General features: G+C 38.0%; 1 protein-coding gene across 1 annotated transcript in view; it reads right to left on the reverse strand.

The window, feature by feature from the left end:
- Positions 1-12,721: 12,721 nt before the first annotated feature.
- STAP1 (signal transducing adaptor family member 1) overlaps positions 12,722-26,511 on the reverse strand; it is a 39,204-nt gene continuing 25,414 nt past the window's right edge. Inside the window, exons 7-9 of the mRNA XM_028100679.2 lie at positions 24,010-24,079; positions 21,458-21,554; positions 12,722-20,008 (exon numbers count right to left, since the gene is read on the reverse strand). Of these exons, the coding sequence (XP_027956480.1) occupies positions 19,959-20,008; positions 21,458-21,554; positions 24,010-24,079 (217 nt within the window). The 3' untranslated portion in view covers positions 12,722-19,958. The remainder of the gene's footprint in view (positions 20,009-21,457; positions 21,555-24,009; positions 24,080-26,511) is intronic.

Genomic DNA, 26,511 nt, shown 5'->3' on the forward strand with positions numbered 1-26,511 from the left:
CAATGACAAGGCACAAAAAAGTCAGCAATGTTTAGAGTCCACTATTTTATAATTAGTAAAATGAAGACAGAAAATTGTTCTTCTGAGATCTTAAGGAAAAATCTGTTGACCTAATAATTAAATTATAATGAACAAAAATTAAAATTACAAAAATTCATTGTGATTGTAAGTAATCATTTTGTATACAGTCAGTAGGTATGGATTTAACTATTTTATTTTCAACAAATCCAAACCAAAATCAGGAAGTTGAAATCATGGGGATTAGAGTAAGTAATTAATAGGTAATTTTCAGTGTTCATTTTTCTCTTGCCATTTCTTAGCTTTGTTGAGAAATATATATTCAAATATACACACACACACACACACAAATAATATATAGAATATAAATACACAGTTTAAGGATTAATTTTAAAGTAAGGGCTTGTATAACCAGCTGTCAAATCAATAGAACATTGACAGCAGCCCAGAAATGTCCCTCGTAGTTCCTTCTCAATCACAACCAGCTTCCCAACACATATTCTCTGGCAATACCACTATCCTACCTTTTGTGATAATTCTTTGTTTTTATTTATAGTGTTAACCACCTATTATGTACTTAAATAATATAGTTTACTTTCTGATGGTTTCTGACCTTGATGTAAATGGAATCAAACTGTATTTTTTTTTTGTGGCTGCTGCTTTCCTTCAACATGAGAATCATCCATGTTATTGCTTATAGTCACACTTTAGTCATCATTGTTGTGTAGTTTACCTTTGCATTAATATACCACAACTTATTTATTCCTTCTATTGATGTTTTTAGTTTGGGGCAATCACAGACTTTGTCTTCTAAAGGCCTTAGCTTTGCCTTTCACATTTTCAGTTTTCAATTCATGAGGAATTAATTTTGTGTATGCTGAGAAGTGCTTCACCACCATTTATTGAATTATTAAGTATGTTCTTTTTTGCAGTGCCACTCTTCTGCATTACCACCCAAGTCATACATCCATTTATGTGTATATCTCTGAATTTTTTGTTTCTTCTTTTCTATCTCTGTTAGTATGGTATTTTCATCACTGTAGCTGATGTATTATTTTTTATATTTGGCAGAACAAGTCCTCCCAATTTATTGTTCTATGAGAGTATCTTCGTTATTCTTAGCTCATTGTATTTTCAGTTCTCAAATTTCTAATTACAAATATGCAAATTCTGTCACTCTTGCAGTTTCCAGTTTTCTTGCTGAAATTTTCAATCTTTTATCTACCTGAACATGGGAAACATTATTATTTTATAGTGTGTGTTTAATCCCAAATCTGGAACTCTCCTGTGGGTCTGTTTTTTGTTTTGTTTTGTTTCAGCTGATAATCATTATCTTACATCCTTGTGTGTATGGTTATCTTTAATTATATGCCAGTATTATATTTGAAAAGTTGCCTTTAAAAATAACTTGATGTCCTGCATAGTATTTTCATCCTCCAGAGAGGCACTTGGCCACTAGTAACTCAAGACCAGTTCCAGAGTCAAGATTTTATGAGTTACCCATGTGACTCAGAGTTGAGCTATAGACTACTACTGCTCTTACTTCCTGTTTACCCTTATTCCTACAACCCTCCCGAGTTGGGTTCAAAGTGTAGATTAGGGTTACCAGGGCCCCCATGTCTTGGCTGGCACTGGACTCTACCTTTCAATCCCTAGTCCCTTAACTCTCCTCAGCTTCTCAGTGGACTCTTAACAAATCTGCAAAAGCTCCCAGGGCCCAAGTGATCCCAAATGAATGGTTCACTTTTATGAATTTCTACTTTCTTCCAGATGTTAGTCTCACCATTCACTAATATAGCTCTCCAATGCCATCCAACATTTTTTAAATACATTTTGCCCACCTTTTCTAGATATTCTCAAGTAAGAATGTCAATTCAAATTATGTAGCCCACTTTTTATCCTCTTTATTATGTGTTAAATAAAATTTTTTGTATTCTGTATCTGGAAACATACTAAATTATAATGATTCTTATAAATTATTTGCAAATTAATTTGGATATTCTGTATAATCTTCAAATAAGGACAGTGTTTAGTCTTTTCTAAGATCCAACATTTTATTTTTGTTAATCCTCTCTCTTATGTGTTTGCTTTCTATCCCATTATTTTCTGCTCTTATTAATATTTTTCCTATTTTCTTTGCATTTCCTATTTTCTTTCTTTCTTTCTTTCTTTTTTTGCTAGTGCTGTTTTTAACTTCTTGAGCTGGATACTTACCACATTGATTTTCAGCCTTTCAACATATGCATTTAAAATTAAAAATTATAAATATCTCTATTACTATACTATAATCGTATGATATTCTAATTACTATTGTAGCCATATTCCACAAGTTTTGACACATAATATGGTTAATAATTAAAATAATCTCTTTTCATTAAAAGTTCCTTTGTAACTCAGGTTTTTTAGGTGTTTTTTTCAGTGTTTCTTCATTTCTAAACATAGAGTTTGGATTTTAGGGATTCTTTTTAACCCAGTTTGATAATCTCTGCCTTTTAGCTGAAACACTTAGGTCATATACACTTAAGGTAATTGCTGATATATTTAGGTTTAGTTCTGACATTTTATTTTATGGGGTTTGGTTTGGTTTGATTTTCTTGTTTTTTGTTTTTTGGTTTTTGGTTTTTTTTTGTTTGTGTTTGTTTTTGTCTAGCCAGTTCTATGATTCTTTGTCTCTATTTTCTTGCCTTTTAAAAAAAATTTTTTGTGGTTTTTTTAATTCCATATATGCCACTTACTAATATTATCTCTGCTCAATTCTAGACACCCTTTTGTATTCTGGAACTTTGCAAACTGCTTTTCTCTTTTGTCATTTGGCTTCCTTCAGGTTCCATAGGTAGGTGGCACTAGGAGGAGGACTGGAATGCCGGAGAAAGGAAAAAGAGACTTTTACCCTTGCCATTTGCTTTCCGACATTGTCAGCACCACCTCAGCAGTGGCTTTTCTTCCAGTAGCCTCTGGTTGGTTCTTAGGCTCTAGCTTTTCTCTGGTACTCTGCAGGGTATCTATTCTAGGCTTCCAGGTTCTAATAATGTTACCCTCTTCCCTTTAATAGCTGTGTCCCTTGCTGATGTTTTCAATTCTCCGAAAACCTGTTTAACAAATTTTTTATGTTAAATTTTTTTAAGTTTTTTTATTGTTATGTTAATCATCATATTTTACATCATTAGTTTTTGATGTAGTGTTCCAGGATTCATTGTTTGTGCATAACACCCAGTGCTCCATGCAGAATGTGCCCTCTTTAATACCCATCACCAGGCTAACCCATCCCCCTACCCTCCTCCCCTCTAGAACCCTCAGTTTGTTTTTCAGAGTCCATCGTCTCTCATGGTTCATCTCCCCCTCTGACTTACTCCCCTTCATTCTTCCCCTCCTGCTATCTTCTTCTTTTTCTTTTTTCTTAACATATGTTGCATTATTTGTTTCAGAAGTACAGATCTTTGATTCAACAGTCTTGCACAATTGACAGCGCTCACCATAGCACATACCCTCCCCAATGCTATCACCCAGCCACCCCATCCCTCCCACCCCCCACCACTCCAGCAACACTCAGTGTGTCTCCTGAGATTAAGAATTCCTCATATCATTGAGGTCATATGATACATATCTTTCTCTGATTGACTTATTTCACTCAGCATAACACCCTCCATTTCCATCCACGTCGTTGCAAATGGCAAGATCTCATTCCTTTTGTTGGCTGCATAATATTCCATTGTGTATATATACCACATCTTCTTTATCCATTCATCTGTCGATGGACATCTTGGCTCTTTCCACAGTTTGGCTATTGTGGACATTGCTACTATAAACATTGGGGTGCATGTACCCCTTTGGGTCCCTACATTTGTATCTGTGGGGTAAATACCCAGTAGTGCAATAGCTGGATCGTATGGTAGCTCTATTTTCAACTGTTTGAGGAACCTCCATACTGTTTTCCAGAGTGGCTGCACCAGCTTGCATTCCCACCAACAGTGTTAGAGGGTTCCCCTTTCTCCACATCCCCGCCAACATCTGTCGTTTCCTGACTTGTTAATTTTAGCCATTCTGACTGGTGTGAGGTGGTATCTCATTGAGGTTTTGATTTGGATTTCCCTGATGCTGAGCGATGCTGAGCACTTTTTCATGTGTCTGTTGGCCATTTGGATGTCTTCTTTGGAAAAATGTCTGTTCATGTCTTCTGCCCATTTCTTGATTGGATTATTTGTTCTTTGGGTGTTGAGTTTGATAAGTTCTTTATAGATTTTGGATACTAGCCCTTTATCGGATATGTCATTTGCAAATATTTTCTCCCATTCTGTCGGTTGTCTTTTGGTTTTGTGGACTGTTTCTTTTGCTGTGCAAAAGCTTTTTATCTTGATGAAATCCCAAGAGTTCATTTTTCCCTTGCCTTTGGCAATGTTTCTTAGGAAGAAGTTGCTGCGGCTGAGGTCGAAGAGGTTGCTGCCTGTGTTCTCCTTTAGGATTTTGATGGACTCCTGTCTCACGTTTAGGTCTTTCAACCATTTGGAGTCTATTTTTGTGTGTGGTGTAAGGAAATGGTCCAGTTTCATTCTTCTGCATGTGGCTGTCCAATTTTCCCAACACCATTTGTTGAAGAGACTGTCTTTTTTCCATTGGATATTGTGCCAGTACCATACTGTCTTGATGATGACAGCTTTGTAATAGAGCTGGAAGTCCGGAATTGTGATGCCACCAGCTTTGCTTTTCTTTTTCAATATTCCTCTGGCTATTTGGGGTCTCTTCTGGTTCCATACAAATTTTAGGATTATTTGTTCCATTTCTTTGAAAAAAGTGGATGGTATTTTGATGGGGATTGCATTGAATGTGTAGATTGCTCTAGGTAGCATTGACATCTTCACAATGTTGGTTCTCCCAATCCATGAGCATGGAACATTTTTCCATTTCTTTGTGTCTTCTTCAATTTCTTTCATGAGTATTTTATAGTTTTCTGAGTACAGATCCTTTGCCTCTTTGGTTAAATTTATTCCTAGCTATCTTACGGTTTTGGGTGCAATTGTAAATGGGATCGACTCCTTGATTTGTCTCTCTTCTGTCTTGTTGTTGGTGTATAGGAATGCCCCTGATTTCTGTGCATTGATTTTATATCCTGCTACTTGACTGAATTCCTGTATGAGTTCTAGCAGTTTTGGGGTGGAGTCTTTTGGATTTTCCACATACAATATCATACCATCTGCAAAGAGTGAGAGTTTGACTTCCTCTTTGCCGATTTGGATGCCTTTGATTTCTTTTTGTTGTCTGATTGCTGTGGCTAGGACTTCTAACACTATGTTGAATAGCAGTGGTGATAGTGGACATCCCTGCTGCGTTCCTGACCTTAGGGGAAAGCTCTCAGCTTTTCCCCATTGAGAATGATATTGGCTGTAGGTTTTTCATAGATGGCTTTTATGATATTGAGGTATGTACCCTCTATCCCTATACTCTGAAGAGTTTTGATCAAGAAAGGATGCTGTACTTTGTCAAATGCCTTTTCCGCATCTATTGAGAGGATCATATGATTCTTGTTCTTTCTTTTGTTAATGTATTGTATCACGTTGATTGATTTGCGGATGTTGAACCAACCTTGCAGCCCAGGGATAAATCCCACTTGGTCATGGTGAATAATCCGTTTAATGTACTGTTGGATCCTATTGGCTAGTATTTTGGTGAGAATTTTTGCATCCATGTTCGTCAAGGATATTGGTCTGTAATTCTCCTTTTTGATGGGGTCTTTGGTTTGGGGATCAAGGTAATGCTGTTTTCATAAAATGAGTTTGGAAGTTTTCCTTCCATTTCTATTTTTTGGAACAGTTTCAGGAGAATAGGTGTTAATTCTTCTTTAAATGTCTGATAGAATTCCCCTGAGAAGCCATCTAGCCCTGGGATTTTGTTTGTTGGGAGACAAACTGGGAGATTTTTGATGACTGCTTCAATTTCCTTAGTGGCTATAGGTCTGTTCATGTTTTCTATTTCTTCCTGGTTCAATTTTGGTAGTGGATACATCTCTAGGAATGCACCCATTTCTTCCAGGTTATCTAATTTGCTGGCATAGAGTTGCTCATAATATGTTCTTAGAATTGTTTGTATTCCTTTGGTGTTGGTTGTGATCTCTCCTCTTTCATTCATGATTTTGTTGATTTGGGTCATTTCTCCTTTCTCTTTGCTAAGTCTGGCCATGGGTTTATCAATCTTGTTAATTCTTTCAAAGAACCAGCTCCTAGTTTCGTTGATCTGTTCTACTGTTCTTTTGGTTTCTAGTTCATTGATTTCTGCTCTGATCTTTATTATTTCTCTTCTCCTGCTGGGTTTAGGCTTTCTTTGCTGTTCTTTCTCTGGCTTCTTTAGATGTAGGGTTAGGTTGTGTATTTGAGACCTTTCTTGTTTCTTGAGAAAGGCTTGTATTGCTATATACTTTCCTCTCAGGACTGCCTTTGCTGTATCCCAAAGATTTTGAACAGTTGTGATTTCATTTTCATTGGTTTCCATGAATTTTTTTAATTCTTCTTTAACTTCCTGGTTGACCCATTCATTCTTTAGTAGGATGCTCTTTAGCCTCCATGTATTTGCGTTCTTTCTGACTTTCCTCTTGTGATTGAGTTCTAGTTTCAAAGCATTGTGGTCTGAAAATATGCAGGGAATGATCCCAATCTTTTGGTACCGGTGGAGACCTGATTTGTGCCCTAGGATGTGATCAATTCTGGAGAATGTTCCATGGGCACTAGAGAAGAATGTGTATTCTGTTGCTTTGGGATGGAATGTTCTGAATATGTCTGTGAAGTCCGTTTGGTCCAGTGTGTCATTTAAAGTCTTTATTTCCTTGTTGATCTTTTGCTTAGATGATCTGTCCATTTCAGTCAGGGGGGTGTTGAAGTCCCCCACTATTATTGTATTGTTGTCAATGTGTTTCTTCACTTTTGTTATTAATTGCTTTATATAATTGGCTGCTCCCATGTTAGGGGCATAGATATTTACAATTGTTAGATCTTCTTGTTGGATAGACCCTTTAAGTAGGATAGAGTGTCCTTCCTCATCTCTTATTACAGTCTTTGTTTTAAAATCTAATTTGTCTGATATAAGGATTGCCACCCCAGCTTTCTTTTGATGTCCATTAGCATGGTGCAATGGTTTTCCACCCCCTCACTTTCAATCTGGGGGTGTCTTTGGGTCTAAAATGAGTCTCTTGCAGACAGCATATTGATGGGTCTTGTTTTTTAATCCGGTCTGATAGCCTGTGTCTTTTGATTGCGGCATTTAGCCCATTTACATTCAGGGTAACTATTGAAAGGTATGAATTTAGTGCCATTGTATTGCCTGTAAGGTGACTGTTACTGTATATTGTCTGTGTTCCTTTCTGATCTATGCTGCTTTTAGGCTCTCTCTTTGCTTAGAGGACCCCTTTCAATATTTCTTGGAGGGCTGGTTTCATGTTTGCAAATTCCTTTAGTTTTTGTTTGTTCTGGAAGCTTTTTATCTCTCCTTCTATTTTCAATGACAGCCTAGCTGGATATAGTATTCTTGGCTGCATATTTTTCTCGTTTAGTGCTCTGAAGATATCTTGCCAGTCCTTTCTGGCCTGCCAGGTCTCTGTGGATAGGTCTGTTGCCAATCTAATATTTCTACCATTGTAGGCTACATATCTCTTCTCCCGAGCTGCTTTCAGGATTTTCTCTTTGTCTCTGAGACTCCTAAGTTTTACTATTAGATGTCGGGGTGTTGACCTATTATTGATTTTGAGAGGGGTTCTGTGTGCCTCCTGGATTTTGATGCCTGTTTCCTTCCTCACATTAGGGAAGTTCTCTGCTATTATTTGCTCCAATATACCTTCTGCCCCTCTCTCTCTTTCTTCTTCTTCTGGGATCCCAATTGTTCTAATGTTGTTTTGTGTTATGGTATCACTTATCTCTCAAATTTTGCCCTCGTGATCCTGTAGTTGTTTATCTCTCTTTTTCTCAGCCTCTTTATTTTCCATCATTTGGTCTTCTATATCACTGATTCTCTCTTCTGCCTCATTTATCCTAGCAGTTAGTGCCCCCATTTTTTATTGCACCTCATCAATAGCCTTTTTGATTTCGACTTGGTTAGATTTTAGTTCTTTTCTTTCTCCAGAAAGGGTTTCTCTAATAACTTCCACGCTTTTTTCAAGCCCAGCTAGTATCTTTAAAGTCATGATTCTGAACTCTAGGTCCGACATCGTACTAATAATGTCCGTATTGAGTAGGTCCCTGGCTGACGGTACTACCTCTTGTTCTTTTTGCTGAGGTGATTTTTTTCGTCTTGTCATTTTGTCCGGAGGAGAATAGATGAATGAGAGAACAAAATGCTAACAGGTTAACAACGTCCCCAGCAAATATACTGTATACAAATCAGAAAAGACCTGAAACCAGGGGAAAAGAAAGGGAAAGAAAAAAGAAACAGAAAAAAAAAGATTAAAACAAAAACAGAACAATACAAAAAAAGCAGAATATGATCATATATGATCAGGCTAGTGCATAGATCAGTGCCACACACTAGATTTTGGGCGTATTTTGGTCTGTTAGGAAAAAGTGCCTCCTAAAATTTTAAAGGAAGAAAGACATATGTACAAAATAAGTGTTGATACAATGAAGGGATGGAAGATGACTGTAAAGATGAAAATTATAAAAGATTTATAAAAGGAATTGATAAGATGTTTGAAAAAAGAAAGAAGAAGATTTAAAAAAAAAACGAAAAAAGGGAGAGAATGTGATCAGGCAGGAGACTAGAACAAAGCCATTCACTAGTGATTTAGGGTATATTTTGATCTGTTAGAAGAAACTGTATCTCAAAATTTTAAAGAGAGAACAACCTATATATATATGCCAAAAATAAGGGTAACTACTCTGAAGGGATAAAATATGACTCTAAAAAAGAAAAATAAAAAATGTTTTTTTTTAAAAAGGGGTTGATAAGATGTTGGTTGAAAAAGGGAAAAAGTAAAATTAAAAAAAGCAGTTAAAAAAATTAACTTTGATGAACTAATGAATCATGGTAAAAAAAAGCCATGAAATCTATGTGCAGTATTCCCCTAGCGCTGGAGTTCTTCTGTTCTCCTTGATCGTAAACTTGGTCTTGGCTTGCTGGCTGTTCGAGCTGATCTTCTGGGGGAGGGGCCTGTTGCCGTGGTTTTCAAATGTCTTTGCCGGAGGCTGAATTGCCCCGCCCTTGTCGGTCCAGGCTAAGCAAGCTGCTCGGGTTTGCTCTCAGGAGCTTTTGTTCCCTGCAAGCTCTCGGTACAGCTTTGGAGGACCAGGGTGATAATGGTAGCCTCCCAAGCTCCACCCGGAGGAGCTGATAACTCGGGGCCCCACTCCTCAATGTGCCCCCAGAGAAAAGCAGTCACTCCCGTCTCCCTGGTCTCCGGCCGCACTCCGTGCTCACCTGGCCTCTGACCGAGCATTTGTATCTCTGGCACCCGACCCCATGTGCAGTCTCCAAACCCAGCAGATCCCTGTGGTGCGCTCCCGCGCTTTCCTCTCAGGGGAGAAAGGGGAGTCTCCCCGGCTCTGCCGCTTATTGGGTCCCTGCTGGAGGAGCAGTGGCCCGACTCGGCCACGGATCACAGTTTATGGCAACCCCGAGCTGAGAGCCCGCGCCTCGGCTCTGTCTCTGCAGCCGGCTTCCCCGCTCCGATACCTGGGAGCTCTGCCACACTCAGGCACCCCCGGTCTTTCTGTGACCCCGAGGGTCCTGAGACCACACTGTCCCGGGAGGATTCCACCCCACCCCACGCTTAGCCACTGCAGCGACGTCCCTCAGCGGAGCCGACTTCTATTTTTTTTTTTTTTAAGATTTTATTTATTTATTTGACAGAGAGAGAGTTAGCGAGAGCAGGAACACAAGCAGGGGGAGTGGGAGAGGGAGAAGCAGGCTTCCCGCCGAGCAGGGAGCCTGATGCGGGGCTCGATCCCAGGACCCTGGGATCATGACCCGAGCCGAAGGCAGACGCTTAATGACTGAGCCACCTAGGCGCCCCCGGAGCCGACTTCTAAAAGTTCCGATTTTGTGCTCCGCGGCTCTATCACTTGCCAGAAGTGGCCGACGGAGGCCCCCTCCCCCGCCGTCTATCCTCCTGAATATCGCCTCGGATTCACTTCACCGCACGTCCAGTAAGTGGTCGCTTCTCTGTTCAGAGAGTTGTTGCTACTCTCCTCTTCAATCTCCTGTTGAGTTCGTAGGTGTTCAGAATGGTTTGATCCCTATTCAGCTGAATTCCTGAGACCAGACGAAATCTAGGTCTCGTACTCCTCTGCCATCTTGCTCCACCCCTAAACTCTTTCTTAATATACATGATATGGTTTCTCTTTGCCTAAGCTATACACACTTTTTTTCTCTCTTCTAGTTCAGTGGCTTTTGTCTTTTGATGATTACCCTGTATTACAGTTTGATTAAGCCATTCAGATTAAGCCAGACTAAATTTAATCATTATCTTTACCTTTTGCTAATTATAGTTTCCAAAAATGTCCACAGCAATATTTCCAATCTATGCACTTTTAGAATCTTGCAACCTCCTCCAAACCCCATAAAAGACCATCTATTTTCACTCTCTTTGAACCTGAACCAGAATTTATGATTGCCCTAACTAATATAACAAAATACATCATATGTAACTACAACTTTTGAGGTTAGGTCACAAAAGGCTATGGCTTCTGCTTGTCTCTCTTTTCCTCCCTCTTGGAAGTCTCACCCTTGGATTCCAGACATGATATCACGAGGAAGCCGAAAGTAACCTGCATGGAGAAACTGAGGTCCCCAACCTACAGCCAGCATCAGGTGTCCAACATGAGTAAGTAAGTTCAGATGATTCCAAGCCCCAAGCTTAATGGAGCAGAGACGAGCCATCTTTGCTGTCCTGCCAGATTCCCGACCCACAGAATCCATGAACATGGATGGTTTATGCTAGTAAGTTTTGGGGATTATTTATTATTATTATTATATTCTAATAACTAGAACAACTCTAATTCCCAGTTTGGCTACTATGATCACGTATTTTATTTCTGTTACGTACTTTAATTCTGTTGTCATTTACATAAATGTCTTTTAGTTCTGCAAGACTGTTACTCTGTTTATGAAGTTAGTGTTTTATTTACCCATACTCATATACCATCTGGGCTGAATTTCTTTCTACCTGAAATACTTTAGAATTTCATTTTGTGAGAGTCCAGTGGTGGCATACTTGCTCATGATTTCTTTGTCTGAAACTGTATTTTGCCCTCATTCTGCAAAGATACTTTTGCTGAATGTAAAATTCTAGTTTGGCCTTCATTATCTTTCATTGGAGATATTTTTCTACTCTCTTCAAACTTCCCCTCTTGTTGTTGAGTCAGCCTTCAGGCTAAACTAAACATTGCAGCTTTAAAAGAAATCTCTTTATCTGCTTTCATTTTACGAAGTTTAATTATTATGTGTCTGGGTATGGATTTCTTTTATCTTGTTTGGGATTTGTTCAGCTCTTTGAATCTAGATTTGGGTCTTTTCTTGGTTCTAAGAAAGACTTGATTCGGGGCACCTGGGTGGCTCAGTCGTTAGGCGTCTGCCTTTAGCTCAGAGCCACGCATCGGGCTCCCTGCTCCACAGGAAGCCTGCTTCTCCCTCTCCCACTCCCCCCTGCTTGTGTTCCCTCTCTTGCTGTGTCTCTCTCTGTCAAATAAATATATAAAATCTTTAAAAAAAAAAAAAAGTCTCGATACTACTCCTTCACATAGTGCCTTTTTCCCCATTCTCTTCTGTGGGGATTCTCATTAAACACAGCAGACTTATTCTGCCTTCTATGTTTAAAACCCTCTTTTCTGTATTTTCCAGTTGTTTCTGTCTCATCATGCTTTATTCTGCATCATTTCTCCTGCCCATATTCTAGTTTACTTCATCTGTTTTTTATGTTACGACCATCCATTTTGTTTTTAATTTTGGTTATGTTTTTCAGTCCTAGAAATTCTGTTTGATTCTTAAAAAAAAAAACAACAAAAAACTGTTAGATTACCTTTTATAGTTTTCTGTCCCCTGCAGAAATTTTCTAATGTTTATTATTTAAACTATAAGGGCCATCTTACGGTCTTGGTCTGCCAGTTTCAATTTCTGCAGTTTTTGTGGCTCTTTCTCTGTTGTTTCTCCCAGCTGATTTTGGGAGATCTCCCAAATCATCTCCCAAATCTCCCAGACCATTTAGTGGTCTTTTAGATTGTCGTCCTTGGCCAGTCCCTTGACTGTTTCTATGTTCCTCATCCATTCCTTTTTACTTTATTGCAGTCAACCACATTGCCTCATCATCTTCAGGAGTCTATTTTTTTAAGCATTCTATATTAAGCACTGTTTATTCTCTTAGAATGCAAGAATACACCCTTAACATTTTAAGATTGTTGCAAATTGGAGCTCTTCAGTCTCTTATTTCTTACCAGTATTTGGACTTAATCGTAAGGCCCTTGAGAATACAAGATAGATTTGATAGATCTTTGTAATCTTTGCATCAGTTAACCACTTGATATCACAGTAAATTTTAAAGGAGTAGTTTGCCTACTTGATTGTATATAGCAGACTTTATTGTGTGTGATAAAAAAGCAGATTTCTGTATCAGTAATCCCCAGAAATTAACTCTCTAAGTCTGAGAGAGGCTTAGAATTCTGCATACTTTCAGGCATCCCATATAATTCATTAAATTGGTTTGCTAGGACTGCTATAATAACAAAGACTAAGTGGCTTTAACAACAGAAATTTATTTCTCATAATTTTGGAGGCTAATCTGATCAAGATGTAAGCAGAGTTGATTTTTTTCTGGGGCCTCATTGGCTTGTAGATGGTCATCTTCGCCCTCTGTCTCACATTGTCTTTTTTCTGTGTGTGTGTCCTGATTTCCTCTTCCTTTCAAGACACATCTATATATAAATTGTTGGAGCTAAGAGGACCGTAGGAATCCATTCTAACTCATTTTTTTCGGATGAGGAAACCAAAGAAGCCAAATAAAACAAAACAACCAAATAATTAGAACCAAGAGTAGAATATAAACCATACCTTTTGATTCTTACTTGGTTGCAAAAGTGATTCTCAAATTTGATGACCATCAAAATCAGTTTAGAAGCTTGTTTTTCAAGAAAAAAATTATGAGAAACTAATTCAGTAGATCTAGTGTGGGGCTGAGGAATTAGTATTTTTAAGGAATTCTTTGTGATTATAATCAGTCTCCTACTGTGTTGTACTTGTGCAATGGGTGATTACAAACCCTTATACCATCTTTGTAGATTAATGTTTTTACAAAAGAAATATGGGTTGATTTTAAGCTAGCAAAACGACAACATCAGGGGAAAACATGGAAATTGATCATTTTTATGTATTTCCAGTAAGAGAGAATGGCATAGTTTTCCTGTTAGAAAAGAGCTTCTAAGTACACTTCATGTCTCTAGCATGATTTCTAGCTAGATAATTAGAATGATTTATATTTGATAAATTCATCAAATCAGATTTCACCGAAACCTAGTGAGGCTTTTTTGGCATTGCTAGAATTTAGGAGAATCTGCTGTGGAAAATTGTATAGAGGGAAATGTATTTAATTGAAGCCTAGGAAAATAAAAACTTCATTTAGAAAGGACCATAGGTTTCTAACTTATATCATTACATAGGAATGTATATATCAGTGAGTTACTCTCACAGCCATATTCTGTGGTTTCCCCATGAATTGGTTTCACTCAGGAAAGATAATGAAGTTGTATGCGATAATGTTTAATTCTGGTACTGAGGTAAGCAACTTGGTAATCAGGATCAGGAAAATAGAGGTAATTTTCTCTACAAGCAAGATCTTCCTTTTAAAAATAATAAGTTATCAAGATACATAAAGGTAGTTTTCCTCTTTTACTTTCATGCAATATATAGATTTTTCTCCTTTCTCTTCTCCCTTATGTGGTGGTTTCTTAGCCTAAAAATAATGCTTAATAAAATAAAGAACCAATATCAAGGCACAGGGCAGTTCTTTATTTTCAAATGTAAATTGATTTTCCTGTTGTACTTGGAACATTGGTGGTGTGTTTATTAAATATTAGTTAATTAAATAATGAATATTCATATGCTTTTTAAATTTTTATTTTATTCTTGACTTGTGATTTGGCTCCTAATGAATTTTTCTCTAGGGAACATTTTTTTCTTCCTGACTAGCTTAATATCAGTTACCTACCCTACCATATTTTAAAGTGGCTTTTAGTTTTGTTGTTTCTTTTTTTTTAAAGATTTTATTTTTAAGTACTCTCTACACCCAATGTGGAGCTTGAACTCACAACCCCAGTGCTCTACTGACTGAGCCAGCCAGGTGCCCCAAAAGTAGCTTGTATTTAAACTGCTGATTTCTGAAGCTGGGAAAAATAAACTGAGGAAATATCTTTGACTATTTGGTTCTATCATTGCTTTTCCTTTTGGTGCCAAAGAAAAAGCTGAATGCTGGCATGGGTTAACATCAAGGATCAAAGAAAAAAAAATCTCATTTTCTTTTTGATAGTATGTTTTTGGAAACACTTTAATTTTCTCCAAGTCTCCAGATTTTAACCCTTAGGTGCTCTACAACTTCCATTTCCTAACTCAAGGCAAATTAAAGCTAAGGGCTCCTGCATCCCCACTATGCCCCAATCAGCTATGGAGTCCAAACTCCCTAAAACAATTGTAGGGTTCCCCAAAGTTTCCTTGAAGCTTAAGCACCATCTGTCAAGATGGGTTTTGCTGTTTTTGTACTTTGTTTTATTTTGTTTTTAAGTCCTTTCTCCACTGTCATGTACTCTTCCAGTTTACTCTTCCATCATCTTTCTGCTTTTCAAAGAAAATACATTACTCTACAGAAGATAGTCTGATTATTTCAAGGCTCTCTCCATGTGATCATCTAATTCTATCTGTTCATATGTCGTGTTGCTCCCTCACTCTTTTAATAAGGGAATCTGATATGCAGGGAGGTTGAGTAATTTGTTTCGGATCACAAAGCAAACTGAACCAGTTCAGTCACCAGAGCAATAATAATCTGGTTGTCTGTTTCTAAAAGCATTGACATTTTACACGAACAGCCCATTTTTGGTTATTTCTTTCCACTCATTTTTTTTTTTAAAGATTTTATTTATTTGACAGAGAGATAGCGAGAGCAGGAACACAAGCAGGGGGAGTGGGAGAGGGAGAGCAGGCTTCCCCCCGAGCAGGGAGCCCGATGCGGGGCTCAATCCCAGGACCCTGGGACCATGACCTGAGCCGAAGGCAGACGCTTAACGACTGAGCCACCCAGGCGCCCCTATTTCTTACCATTCCTTATTTATTTTTCTCTTCTGGCCCTGCTCTGAGGATGACTCCATCTCCAAGCACTAACTACACTGTAGCAATAGAGGCAGCATAAGCACCTAACACCCCCAGAGAAAGCTCATCCTGGCCAGAGAACCTGGGAAAACGTGGCCTAAAGAATGGGTGGACAGAGTGGGTGGGGGTTGCCAGGGAGAAAGGTTGGAATTCCTGTTAGTTTTTTCTTCTTCTTCTTTTAATGTCTTTTCCTCAAAGGCGGTCCCAGTCTCCACAGAACTACACGGTGGCACTGATGGCTAAAACTCTTAAGAAACCCCATCTTTAAAAGACCAGGAAAAAGGACCTTTGGTAGCAGGAAAGTGGGGGAAATCCTGGAGAGGTGAGAGAACTGAAAAAGCATCTCCTATAAGTTCCAGGCTCACCCCTAAGCTGTGCCTGCACAGAACATATAAAACAGATAACGAAGGCTTTGAGAAGTAAAAACTACTGAACTATATAAGTTGTATATAGTCTTTATGTAGTTTATTATATATATGTATAGTTTATAACTAAACTATAAACCACTGCCTAAGTCCTAGGTCAATCCCTGACACATAGATGCATTAGACCCAAACCAACATAACAAAGGCTTTGAAAACTGAACCGATACTGGAACTTCTTCCCACAAAGAGTAAGGCAGACAGAATTGGTTCAATCTAATCAGGATGATTATCTGCTTTAAATTTTAAAAAAAGTCTCCAGGGGTACCTGGGTGGCTCAATTGGTTAAGCGTCCGACTCTTGATTTCACTCAAATTATGAGTTCAAGCCTTGCCTTGGCTGGCAGTGGGCATGGAACCTGCTTAAGATTCTTCATCTCCCTCTCCCTCTGCCCCTCCCCACGCCCCGCTCAAAAAAATGGAAAAAGTGCAGAAGACCCAACTAAGGGAGGCCCAGACTCCCAACCCACAGAAACAGGAAAGGATAGGGTGAAGGGTTGGAGGGGGGGAGAATATGAATATCTGTATACAAATATCTATCACTGGAGATGTCAATCACTGAGAAGGTTTTTTTAAAAAGGCTTCAGAAATAAACATGGGTTTGGATTCCAACTTCATTTACTAGTTGTGTTTCTGACTTAACTTTAGTCATATGTGAAAACTACTTAGGTAGTGATTATATGAATCGTCTCATTTTTATTTCTCCCAATAATCTTATAAGGAAAGTATGATTATTATCCTTGTTTTATGACGATTCACATAATCATGGCACTTCACACAGTGCCTATCACAGAGTTAAGTATACAGTCGCACAGGCTCTAGTTACTTGCAATAGTCCTTTCCTGTTTCTCAGAATGACAGTTTTCCTTTAGGAAGAAGAGAGGGTTGCTTCCTCCTTCCCTAATGTTATGCTTATTCATTCATCTATCTATTCTACCAATATCCATCAGCTTCTACTTTGTTCCAGGCCCTAGGCCAGAAGACTAATTCAAGGACTTAGAAAAAAATGAACAATTCCTTAAAAGAAATTACCAAAATTCACTCAAGAAAAAAATAGATAACTGAATTATCCTACATCTATTAAAGAAATTGAATTCATAGTTAAAAACCTTCAGTAAAGAAATCTTCAGGCCCATATGGCTGATTGGGTGAATTCTACCAACTATTGAAGTAAGAAAAAAATACCAATTCTACACATATTTTCCAGACCACAGAAGAAGAAGGAATGCTTCCCACCTCATTTTTTGACGGCAGCATTACATTAATACCAAAACTAGACAAAATAAAAGGAAACTTTCTCAGTCTGATAAATCATCTTTTTAAAACCTACAGCCAACATTATACTTCTTAGTGAAAGATGAAATGTTATTGTCCTTTAAAACCGGAAGCAAGGAATGCCTGGGTGGCTCAGTTGGTTAAGTGTCTGCCTTCTGTTCAGGTCATGATCCCAGGGCCCTGGGATCGAGTCCCTCATCAGGCTCCCTGCTCAATGGGGAGCCTGCCTCTCCCCCTGCTTGTGCTGTCTATCTCTCTTTCTCTCTGACAAATAAAATCTTTAAAAAAAAAGAAAATTACAAGGAATCTAAAGAAAAAGCTTTTAGAAATGAATAAAAGTCTAGCAAATGGAATCTTGGAATTGCAAGATCAATATATAAAAAGTGTATTTCTATATATTACCAATAAATAATTGGAATCCAAAATGTTAAAAACTACCATTTATAATTGCACCAAAAAATTAAGTCGTTAGGTATTAATCTAACAAAATATGTGCAGGATCTGTATGCTGAAAATTATAAAGAACTATAAAAGAAATAAAAAAAAAACCTAAATAACTGGAAGGGTATATTATTCCTGATTTGGAAGATAATATTGTCAAGAGGTCAGTTCTCCCTTAACTCATCTAAAGCTTCAACAAAATCCAAATCAAAACTCTGGAGGATTTTTCTGTAAGTACCATGCTGATTCCAAAACTTAACACAGAAAGGCAGAGAAACTACATTGGTCCAAACAATTTTGTCAAGAAGAACAAAGTTGGATTTATATTTTCTGATTTTAAGAACTACTATAAAGCTACAGTAATCAAGATAGCATGGTATTGGCAAAAGGGTAAGAACATATATCAATGGAAATTGATCCACAAAAATATGGTCAATTGATTATTTTTTATTTTACAAAGGTACAAAGGCTATTTAAATGAAGAAAAGATGATGTTTTTTTAACTAACAGTGCTCAAACAATTATATACCTAAATGCAAATAAAATGAATTCTGCCCTTAAAATTAATTTCAAGTAGGTCATAGACCTAATGTAAAACATAAAACTATGACACTTAAAGAAGAAAACCAGGGAGAAAAATCTCTGTGATCTTAGGTTAAGCAAAGAGTTCTCAGATACAACACCAAAAGTACAATCTATATACAGAAGCAAAAATTGATCATTTTTACTTCATTAAAATTTAAAACTTAAGCTTTGCAAAAGATAACTATTAAAAGAATGAAAAAATAAAATATTTGCAAATTATATCTGACAATATCTGAATATGCACTGAATTATCAAATTTCAACCATAAAAAAACAAAAACCAAACAAAAATGTGGTCAGAAGGTTTAAACGGATATTTTACCAAATTAGATATATGAGTGTCAAATAGCACATGAACAGATGTTCAACATAATTAATCTTGAGGGAAATGCATATTAAAACCACAGAGATACTATTAGAGTAACTTTTTTAAAAACGTGACAATACCAATGGGGTGTGGCTGGCTCAGTTGGTAGAGCATGCAACTCTTGATCCTCAGGGTCATGAGTTCAAGCCCCATGTGTGGTGTAGAGTTTACTCAAAATTAAAGAAAAAAAAATTTAATGACAATACCAAGTGCTGATGAGGATGCAACTACAACTCTCCAGCATCAATGGCAGATGTGCAAAAAGGTAGAACTGCTTGTGAAAAGAGTTTGGCTGTTTCTTATAAAGTTAGTTGGATTCTTTCCATATAACCCAGTAATCTCATTCCTAAATATTTTACCCAAGTGAAATGAAGACTTATGTTTACACAAAATCTGCATATGAGTATTAATATAGTCAGTAAGTAATTGCCAAAAACTGGAAACAACCCTAATACAGTTTAATTGTTGGATGGATAAACAAACTAGTTCTTCCATACAGTGAAATACTATTCAGCAATAAAAAAAGAACAAGCTAGGGGCACCTGGGTGGCTCAGTCGGTTAAGCGGCTGCCTTCAGCTCAGGTCATGATCCCAGGGTCCTGGGATTGAGCCCCATGTCAGGCTCAATAGAGAGCCTGCTTCTCCCACTCCCTCTGCCTGCCGCTCTGCCTACTTGTGCTCTCTCTCTGTCAAAGAAATAAAATCTTAAAAAAAAAAAAAAGCTAATAATACACACAACACTTGTGTGAATCTAGACATTATGATGAATGAAAGTAATCAGCCTCAAAAGTTTTCAATACTTGTGATTCCATTTATATAACTCTGGAAAGTGCAAAACTATAGGAATCGAAAACATCAGTAGTTGCCAGGGATTATGGGTGAGAAGAGGGGTTGACTACAAAGAAAGAACATTAGGGCATTTTTTTGATGTGGTAGAACTTTCTGAATCTTGATTCTGGTGGTGGTTGTCAAAACTCATTGGACTGTATACCAAGAAAAGAGTGAATTTTATTGCATGTAAGTTAAATTTTTTAAAAAGAAAGAAGTATAGCCCTTGCACATAAGACGCATCACACTTAGATTTATTCAATTCACAGTTTCTCCTATACTAAAAGCTCCAACAGGGCCATACTTGATCCTTAACACTAAGAATTTCTAGCCCAAGGACTTGAGGTTTCCTTCTCCTCTTAACGGCTCTGAGATCTCATGTGAGAGAGCCTGAGCTAACTCCTCAAGTATTAGAGAATAAGTGAGGAGAGTGGTTCAGCCAGCTCCAGCTGGCCGCCAGCGCCAGATGTGTGAATGAGGCCAACTTGAAACATACAGCCCCGGTCAGGCCATCAGCTGGTTAGTCGTGTAAGTGACAGCAAGTGAGACTAGCAGAACTCTCCAACTGAATCCAATCCAAATTGCCAATGCACAGAATCGTGAGCAAATAAAATAGTTGTTGATATAACTACCATGTTTTGGGGTGGTTTGTTACACAGCATTAGATAACTGACATGAAGCAAATTATAGCAGATTCACCGTCACCCTAAACATTTTTTTTAAATTTTAGAGGTGTAACAGGAAATCGTTTGGTCTCTGAAAAAAAAAAAAAAATATATATATATATCAATAGTTACTTCTTATATTAATCATATTAAGTAATAGTTAATAGATTTCTATAAATGGTGTTTTCCTGCATTAAGCCTGTGTAATATATTATTCTGGCCATATCTGTAGTAATGTCTTCATTCCTTGTAGGTATATTTTAAGAGAGATGTTCAGAAATTAGTATATAGAAAAGGTCAAAGATGTGATAAGAGGGCTAAAGGAACCAATAACTCACAGAGGACAGAGACTAAGGGGCAGGGGGCATTGTGGCTGCTTTTATATATTTGACGGGCTTTTTAAAACCCTGAGTTGTTCCAAAGCCAGAAATGGATTAATATATAGAAGTTAAAGGAAGAAATATTTCAGACTCACTATTAAGGAAGAATTCTCTAAGATGAGCACTGATAGAAGTGAAGTGTGCTGCCTCAAAAACCAGTGAGGCGACCATCATTAGGAATTTTCAAACAAGCTGATTGGTCACATCTTAGAGATGTCTTCTGTACTCAGTGTGCGGGTGATTCCTGTATAGAGTGAGACACTGTACTAGACAGTTTCCCTGAAGTTCCTTCAGACTCTGAGTTTCTTTATTTGGCATCACAAGATTCATAACTATGTTTTCAACCTTGGACTTTTAAAGTTGCTGGCTTTTTAAACTTAGTCAGACTTTTCTGCAGGTAGCCAAACAAAGTTGTTTGACCTCATAATCTGTAGGAATGGGGACGTATATATCTTACACTTAGACTTCTGCCTTTATGATAGAATAAGCCTCTCTCTCAAGTCATCTACTGCCTAATGGCCAATTCCCATAGTCTCTCTTTAATCTTCATCCATTTCAATCTGACTAGAGCATCTGATATTGTTGACAGATCGTACTTTTAAAATCCCTGTTTGGTTTCCATGGCTCTGTACGAGTATGGTTTTCATCTTATCGCTGAACTTGTTTGATAAAGCCAACTAGAGGGGCGCCTGCATGGCTCAATCCGTTAAGCGTCTGCCTTCAGCTCAGGTCATGATCCCAAGGTTCTGGGATCGATCCCTGCATCAGGCTCCCTGTTCAGAGGGGAGCCTGCTTCTCCCTCTCCCTCTGCCTGCCATTCCCTGTGCTTGTGCTCTGTCTCTCTCTCATTCTCTGTCAAATAAATAAAAAATCTTAAAAAAAAAAAAAGCCCAAGTAGAATGATGATGAAATTAGTAGTCACAATACATGCCTTTCGGCTTTTCTTTCTCTAGAATGGACCAGTACTCATCCACCAGAATATATTGGTACTCCCTTATTTTCACAGGGTTAGTGACCAAATGACTTACAAATAGATAAACTTAAAAGCTGAACTACGTTCCTACCTGGTTGGTATTACAAATCATATACGGGGGGTGGGGGGAGGGGTTGTTGTTTTGTTTTGTTTTGCTTTCCTTAATACAGCCATGAAGTGAACATACCAAGGGTTTCATCAGTTGAATATATAAATGGTCGTAAATTTCCTTGAGTCTCCTTCATGAAATAATCAATGACACTGAAAAGGTTTGGGAGTGTTACCTGTACAAAGAGAGTGAGAGAAGGCTCAGTGTCATCCATGTGAAGAGAGAGTAAAAGAAAGCTCAGATGAAATAATGATTACTGTGAATTTCCTGATCTCTAGTAAAACATGTCAGTACTCCACTTCAATGAGGTACTGAGTGGCCAGTGTTTCCTACCCATGCATTTTTTTTCTCTTTTATAATACCCAATTCCCTGTTGAGAAATTTCCCCCTCCCCATGGGATACATTTTGGTGGACAATAATTAGGTCCTCTGCTCTTCCCTAGTTATTGCATGAGAATGTGACTCAGGTTAGGCCAGAAAATTCTCCCTTCCTGAAGTTTTAACTTGAGTAGAGGAACAAGGAAGGATAGCATATTCCTAATCAGGTGGTTCTCACTACAGTTGACCCTTGAACAACAGGGTTTAGGGATGCCAGCCCCCATGCACTCAAAAATCCATGTTATAACTTTTGACTCCTCCCAAAATGAAACACTAAAAGCCTACTGTTGACCAGAAGCCTTACTGATAACATAATTAGTTGATTAACACATATTTAGTATGTTCTACGTATTATATACTATATTCTTACAATAAAGTAAGCCAGAGAAAAGGAAATGTTATTAAGAAAAATACATTTAGCAGCACTGTACTGTATTTATCAAAAAAAAAAAATCCACATGTAAGTGGACCCATGCAGTTCCAACCCGTGTTGTTCAAGGGTCACCTGTTCCTAGTCCCTGGAGGTGCTCCAGCTTTCCAGTCCCTTTATGTACTTCCTATGTTCTTAAATCTGTCTTTGCTTAAGTTAAGTTACTTGGTTTCTTTTGTTTGAAACCAAAGAGCCCTTAAAGCCAGAGAATTTAGCATTTTAATACCTCCCTTTAACAGGATAATTTACTTGGCCAAAAGTAGCTGAAATGGGTTGCCACCCACAAACCATATTTTTATACAAGTAAAATCAGGTTAAACCTGAATATCCCTGGAATTCATAAAATGGCAAGCTGGTTGAAGGGTAGGGTAGGGGAGTGTGAAAGGTGAAAGAACAACCCAGGCTGTTAGCTTTCCTTACACTGGGCACTGTTCGGGCTAATTACAGATGAACGAGCCCCAGTTTACTAGTCACAGAAGCACATTCTTCCTCCCTGACCTTTGCTTCCAGTCATTTGGTTATTTGGGTTATCCTTCAGCAATCTACTTGTTTGTTTTCTTCATTAGAATTTTTGAAAAAGCCCCGGCAGGCATGGACATGAGAGCTGAGAAGCTCTGGGAAGCATTTATGGCAAAGATGAAAGTGGGGTATATGAGTCAGCAGCTTCCCTCCTCTTGCAAAGGTCACTACTGCATTCTAAGAAGTAGGGTCTAAACCTAAAAACTTCAGGGACACCTGCATGGCTCAGTCGGTTGAGTGTCTGCCTTCAGCTCAGGTCATGATCACAGGGCCTGGGATGAGTCCCATATCAGACTCCTTGCTCATCAGGGAGCCGGCTTCTCCCTCTGCCTGCCACTCCCCACCTGCTTGTGCGCTCTCCTCTCTGTCTCTCTCTGTCTCTCTCTGACAAATAAAATCTTTTAAAAAATAAAAAATAAACATAAAAATCCAACCATACTGCCCGTTTCTCTATTTGATCAACACAGTGGGCTTGGAGAGGCAGAGGCACTAAGAGCTCAATTTTAGAGATGTTAAAATAAATATCTTAAGATTCATCAGTTCCATTTATGTGATATCACTTCCCTGGTCCAATCTTCCCACCGCTGCAGCTTAAGATCACACAGCTATATTCCCTTTTTCTGGCACCTGGACCATAGCTCACATCACTACATCGTCATTGGTTGAGATGAGTGTAAATACCAGTTTTCCCACCTGTATAATAGGCATTCCCTCAGGGTAATGGTGAAGATTAAGTGATATATGTAAGGTACTTAGCTCTCTGCCTAGTACAGTGACCTAGTGATTATGATATTGTATCACTAGCCCCATGGTAAGTTGATTGGGATGGGAGAGGGGTTGCAGACCAGGAAGAAACCATTTCTTCATGATTATATTGCTATTATGAGGGGGATTTCTGAACTTCTGCATGATGGGTATTAGAGGACTAGGCATTCACATATTTTTTTTTCCCCATTAGAAATAAGCACATTGAAATACATATCATTGGTGGCTGTAAAACAGACGATTAAGAAAAAATTCTTCCCTCATTGAAATAATCGTATTGATAAGGATTACAGAGAAACAAAAGTAGAAAGAATTATTAGCAGATTATTTTCTACTGTGCCTCCTCATCCACCTGCTCTTTTATCTCGCTTCTCACCCTGGATATCTGCCACTTTCGGGGCTCCTTCACCTGGCTGTTTTTCACCAGCACTATGTTCCTAGGCAAGGGGTCTGCTTTTCCACCTTTCTTTGAATTCTGTAAGGTAGATTTGGGCAAAAGCAGGAGAAAATTCATCAAAAACAAGAAATAGCTACTTACAGGTTTTTCCAATTCAATAGTGTACTTTTTTCCTACATTCATCACTTTGTAATGCTTGATTCTTGGCATACTAAAATGAAAAAAAAAAGGTTAATCTTCATTTGAATATACTATTGGATGAAATCAAACTAAAGTGAATATAAAATATCTCCCCTATAGTAAAACCTATGTTCCCATTCCAGTAGTTAGGCAAAAAAAAAAAAAAAAAAAAAAAAGGATGGGGGGGGATGGTGGTTTTTCTTTTATTTACCCGGTTCTCTATGTCTGTTTTTGGAGGGGTTATACACTAGGGATATAGGAAACTGAGTCATTGAGTGGTGATTGGATAACAGGAAGAAATGAATCAAGAACTGAAAATCTTTCAGGCAGAAATTTAATGCCAGTAATATACAAAGCAGGCAACATTATAAAATCCTGTGTAGGTACATACAAATCAGATTTTTATTCTCTAGATTAAAAGGGAAGTAGAAAGAATTGCTGAAAGCAAATTACTTTCTACTCTACCTCATCACTATTCCTATCAGAAATCCCTGAACGGCTTTTCTTCCTGCTAGCTCATTGCCCACCTTGGATATCTGTTAACTTCAGGGCTAACTTAGAGATAATGGAAAATGCTCAGTGAGAATGTAAACACAGTAGATGAACTGTAATGTCTTCCTCTTCTATGGTCACATAGCACTCTAAATTATTACCACCCTAAACACATGGTATTTTATTGACTAGAATTGTGTAAGAACAAGAAGCACGATCTATTCACCTTTGTCTTCCAGCATTAGGCACACAATATTTATGAAACTGAATTTTTAAAATATTACAAGCTCATCTTATAGTGCTATTTGCTACAATTAATTTATACTGAGAGCAGAAGTCAGTAGGTTTGCTTTGAACTCCTTTGATTCATGTGACAACAGTGTCAGGACCAAGACTTTATCTAATGTTGAAAAGTTAAAAGCATTTATTACACTGCCATTTGCTTGAAAGAGAAACTAATTCAACATCTGTCCAATTTACAGAAGCAGTCTAAAGCTATCAGGTTAAGTTTGTTGGCAGGGGCTCCCACCTTCTTTTTTATCACCCGTCTCTCCATTTCCAGGTCCCATTCCTCTAGAACTGAACTACACTTCTTTTCAGGGACTTTTTCCCCAGCTACCACTCTATCCCAATATTCTCTCAATTGAGTATCATTGGAAAACTGCTAATAATTTTATTCCAGTGGCTTATTCTAGAACTTTACTTTTAAAACATGGGACAAAACCTAACTCTCTCCCGTCCTAAAAAAAAAAAATTAAAAATATAAAGTATTCTTTATTGCCAATCTTCCAGGAATCACTAGCAGACTGGTGAAGGAAACATTTTTGGATAGAGGTCTTACAAGTACCTTCTTTTGGGGTGGTTGGCTCTGGCTTTATTTTTTTTTTTTAAGATTTTATTTATTTGAGAGAGAGAATGAGAGAGAAAGCACATGAGATGGGGGAGGGTCAGAGGGAGAAGCAGACTCCCCGCCGAGCAGGGAGCCCGATGCGGGACTCAATCCAGGGACTCCGATGCGGGACTCAATCCAGGGACTCCAGGATCATGACCCGAGCCGAAGGCAGTCGCTCAACCAACTGAGCCACCCAGGCGCCCTCTGGCTTTATTTTTTATCCCTACATGAAAAGACTTTTATAATCATATAGCTACTTTTGAAAACTCATCCATTCCAATTAGAATTCCTGTATTCCTATGAAATAAATGATTATTATTGCTTGGAAGACTGATAGAAAACTTGAAGGGCATGATGTTTATAACCAGAAAGATCGAGGTTCAAATTCTGGTTCTACGTGTAAATTCTCAGCCTTCATTTCTTCATCTATAAAATAGAGATGGTAATCCCATTCCTCATAGGGTTGTTGTGAATTGATGTCTGAAAAGTCCTTAGTACAGTGTCTTGCACATTTAGACACATAGCAAGTTGTAACTGTTTTTACTACGTTTTAAGTGTATCATTTTATCTTAGTCGTTTCTGCAAGGCTCAGCTCCTTCATTTATAAAACATGGAAAAAACAGTCTCAGTTTTTACTGTGCCTGAAGGAAATGCTTGTCAAGCACCCAACACAGCACTCACAAATGGTACCCTGGAAGGGGTGACAATGATTGTTGTTAGTAACAGCTATTATATCATCATCATCATTATTCATGACAAAGCTGTGGGAGGAAAAGCAGCAAAGATTAACAGAGTCTTCTCGGAACTTTTGACTAAAAGGACTAAGTTCTGAAGCAGAAAGTAAGGTAGAAAAAAAATTCCATTGAAGTCACTTAGGCTTTGAATCTCATTTTACACCTTTGTTTTTCTTTCATATTTTGTTTTGTTTTTCCCAAGAAATATAGAGGAAAAAATGAGATTGATAAAATTTGCTATATTGAGGTTTCCTGGTTATGACCTCAAAAAAGAAGTAACCTGTCTTTTAACAAGTGTGTGGCCTTAAATGTGATATAAATACTTGTTTTTAGCTTCTGACCCAA

Source organism: Eumetopias jubatus, unplaced genomic scaffold (assembly GCF_037043125.1).
Source record: "Eumetopias jubatus isolate StellerSeaLion01/CBP00866 unplaced genomic scaffold, mEumJub1_p1.0 scaffold_2, whole genome shotgun sequence".
NCBI classification, from domain to species: domain Eukaryota; kingdom Metazoa; phylum Chordata; class Mammalia; order Carnivora; family Otariidae; genus Eumetopias; species Eumetopias jubatus.